Source organism: Nanorana parkeri, unplaced genomic scaffold (assembly GCF_000935625.1).
Source record: "Nanorana parkeri isolate BGI_ZX_2015 unplaced genomic scaffold, ASM93562v1 scaffold2414, whole genome shotgun sequence".
Taxonomy (NCBI): Eukaryota; Metazoa; Chordata; class Amphibia; order Anura; family Dicroglossidae; genus Nanorana; species Nanorana parkeri.
Genome location: NW_017308682.1, coordinates 76,315 through 80,052, shown reverse-complemented (window position 1 = coordinate 80,052; position 3,738 = coordinate 76,315). Strand labels below are relative to the sequence as shown.

Sequence of the window (3,738 nt, the reverse complement as noted above, 5' to 3'; positions counted from 1 at the left end):
ACTCAGAGCCCATTAAAAAGAATTGTAATATACAGGGTTAGTCACGAAAGAGCTTAAGGATCGAGTCTTAGCTTTGACTGATCCTTCGGCTCTCTTTGGCCACCGGAGCCCTACGGTTCAGTTAAACTGAAGGGCTGCTGTACGGGCGATTCATAAAAGCCTGGACAGCAGCCGAAGTCGGCCGAGCGGCTCAGCCCAGCTGAAGGCATATGTTTCGGCTTAACTGAACCAAAGTAGCAACCAAAGCGAGGCAAATGGCCTGCTGAATGCCAGCCGTTCGCCCCACAAATGACAGCTGGGTGGAGTCAGCTGTGATCTCACAGCTGGCTCCGTCCAGTTGTATTGACAGATCAGCGTCCCCAAATGACCTGGGGATGCTGATCTGTCATTAAAACAATAACAACTAGGCGGAGCCGGCTGTGACGTCACAGCCGGCTCTGCACAGTTGTTATTAATTGGCCAGGACCTGCTATTCACTCACTGCCGTTCGGCCCCTATGAGAATAGGGGCAAACGGCAGCGAGTGAGCTGCTGGAGCTTCGGCTTAGCCGATCCAGATGTTGGATCGGCTGATTCGAAGTCCTTCTGCACTTCGGCTAAATCGAACATGCAGAGCATGTTCGGCTGGCCGAGACAGCAGATGTATGGCTGATTGCAGCTGAAGTACAGCTGAAATAAGCCATACTGAGCTGGAGTGAATAGCTGAATGTAGTTTGGCTTACTTCACCATGGCTAGGTTATTCACTCGGCTGCCTTTGGCAGCTTTGTGAATAACTCCCATAGTGTTTTCCACAAAGAACCAGAAAAACATAAAATGTGTACATTTACAGCCTTTTATATAAAATAAAGAAACCATGTGGCTTGTATGAATATTCTAGCCAGAAAACCCAGCAAAAGAAGAAGCTGCATACAAACCTCTATGCCAGGCAAAACGTGAAATGTCTCATTAGGTTTATTAGATTCTCTTTATTTGTTGTCAATATTCTATGATTCTTATATAGTTTATTTCTTTTTTTTCAGGAATCCACCATAATTTCTACAATTATCATTTGAGCAGTCTGAAAATATATCACTGCTAAGCTGTTATTCGTTAGAACATGATGAATCCCAGAGGAGACAAGCTATATGAGTGCTCAGAGTGTGAGAGAAGCTTCATTTCAAAGTCACTTCTTACAGTTCACCAGAAGATTCATAATGAAGAGAAATTATTTGATAAGACACATCTTCCTCAACAACACACTAGAGAAAAGCCATTTAGATGTTCGGAATGTGAGAAGTGCTTCACAAATATGGGAAATCTTACCGAACACCAGAGGATTCACACTGGAGAGAAGCCATTTCGATGTTCAGAATGTGACAAGTGCTTTGCACAAAAGGAAAGGCTTGCTGTTCACCAAAAACGTCATACTGAAGAGAAACAATTTAAATGTTCAGAATGTGACAAGTGCTTCACAACTAAGGGAAATCTGACTGGTCACCAGAGGACCCATACTGGAGAGAAGTTATTTAGCTGTGCAAAATGTGACAAATGCTTCACAGCTAAGGGAAGTCTTAATCGGCACCAGAGGACTCATACTGGAGAGAAACCATTTAAATGCTCAGAATGTGACAAGTGCTTCACAACTAAGGGAAATCTGACTGGTCACCAGAGGACCCATACTGGAGAGAAGTTATTTAGCTGTGCAAAATGTGACAAATGCTTCACAGCTAAGGGAAGTCTTAATCGGCACCAGAGGACTCATACTGGAGAGAAACCATTTAAATGTTCAGAATGTAAAAAGTGCTTCACAACTCAGGGAAGTCTTACTGACCATCAGATGATACACACAGGAGATAAGCTATTTCAATGTTCAGAATGTGACAAGTGCTTCATTCAAAAGGGAAATCTTACTCTGCACCAGAGGACTCATACTGGAGAGAAACCATTTAAATGCTCAGAATGTGAAAAGTGCTTCACAACTAAGGGAAGTCTTACTGACCACCAGATGATACACACTGGAGAGAAGCTATTTCGATGTTTAGAATGTGACAAGTGCTTCACACGAATGGCTAGTATTACTGTTCACCGGAGGATTCACACTGGAGAGAAACAGTTTAAATGTTCAGAATGTGATAAGAGCTTTAGAACAAAGATACATCTCACTCTACACCAGAGGATTCACACAGGGGAGAAGCCATTTCTTTGTTCAGAATGTGACAAGTGCTTCACAACTAAGGGACATCTTACTAGTCACCAGATGACTCACACTGGAGAGAAACAATTTAAATGCTCAGAATGTGACAAGTGCTTCACAACTAAGGGACATCTTACTAAACACCAGAGGACTCACACTGGAGAGAAGCCATTTCGATGTTCAGAATGTGATAAGAGCTTCACAACTAAGAGACATCTTACTGAACACCAGAGGACTCACACTGGGGAGAAGCCATTTCCTTGTTCAGAATGTGACAAGTGCTTCACAACTAAGGACAGTCTTACTAAACACCAGAGGAATCACACTGGAGAGAAACAATTTAAATGCTCAGAATGTGAAAAGTGCTTCACATTTAAGGGACATCTTTCTAAACACCAGATGATACACACTGGAGAGAAGCTATTTCGATGTTCAGAATGTGACAAGTGCTTCACACAAAAGGGAAATCTTACTGATCACCAAAGGATCCACAAGGGAGAGAAACCATATAGATGTTCAGAATGTGACATGTGCTTCATGCGAAAGAGAAGTCTTACTGAACACCAGAGGATTCACACTGGAGAGAAGCCATGTCGATGTTCAGAATGTGACAAGTGCTTCACAACTAAGAGGAATCTTACTGTTCACCAGAGGATTCACACTGGAGAGAAACAATATAAATGCTCAGAATGTGAAAAGTGCTTCTCAGTTAAGGCAAATCTTACTAAGCACCTGAGGATTCACGCTGCAGAGAAGCTATTTCGATGTTCAGAATGTGACAAGTGTTTCAACCAAAAGCAAACTCTTACTCAGCACCAGAGAATTCACACAGGAGAGAAATCATATAGATGTTCAGAATGTGACAAGGGCTTCTCACGAAATAAATATCTTACTGTTCACCAGAGGATCCACACAGGAGAGAAACCATATTGAAGTTCAGAATGTTCGCAATGTGGCAAATGTTTCACCATAAAGTCACATGTTACTTTTCACCAGAGGACTCAAAGTGGACAGAAACCATTTTTCCTGCTTAGATTGTGACAAAGCTTTGCATCAAATATAAATCCTATTGGACACCAGAAGATCCACAGAGCAGAAGAGCTGTTTTGTTGCTATGAATGTGAGACTCACTTCATTTAAATTAGAAATCTTATTGGACACCAGAGATATTACCAAAGAGAGAAGCCAGTTATGTTATGAAGACATAAACACAGGTCAAATCCAAAGACAAACTGGGGTTGATTTTCTTAGGATGTAGAGGTTGTTGACTTTGCAATCTGTATGTTCGCTCAACTAAGCAAACCCAATCATGTGCAAGGGAGTTTAAAAAAAAATCAGAAATTTTGCTTCAACGTAATGGAATAATAGAATTGATCCGATCTTTTCCTCATTCACTGAGTTAAATTGAACATATACTTTGCCGGGGGGGGGGGGGGGCGCTAGTGAGCAGCCAAGCAAGATGGCCGCTTGTTGATATGACGCTACAGCACCCGGGCATGCAATCAGCTATTTCAGTATTATATCAATCGATTTCTCATTCTGTTTTCTCTTCACTTAACATCTAC

General features: G+C 41.9%; 1 protein-coding gene across 1 annotated transcript; it reads left to right on the top strand.

The window, feature by feature from the left end:
- The first annotated feature begins 1,276 nt into the window (after window positions 1-1,276).
- On the top strand, window positions 1,277-3,106 carry LOC108801637 (oocyte zinc finger protein XlCOF7.1-like). Its single transcript, XM_018573527.1, has one exon. The coding sequence runs from the start codon at window positions 1,289-1,291 to the stop codon at window positions 3,104-3,106; it is 1,818 nt and encodes a 605-aa protein (XP_018429029.1). The 5' UTR covers window positions 1,277-1,288.
- Window positions 3,107-3,738: the final 632 nt, after the last annotated feature.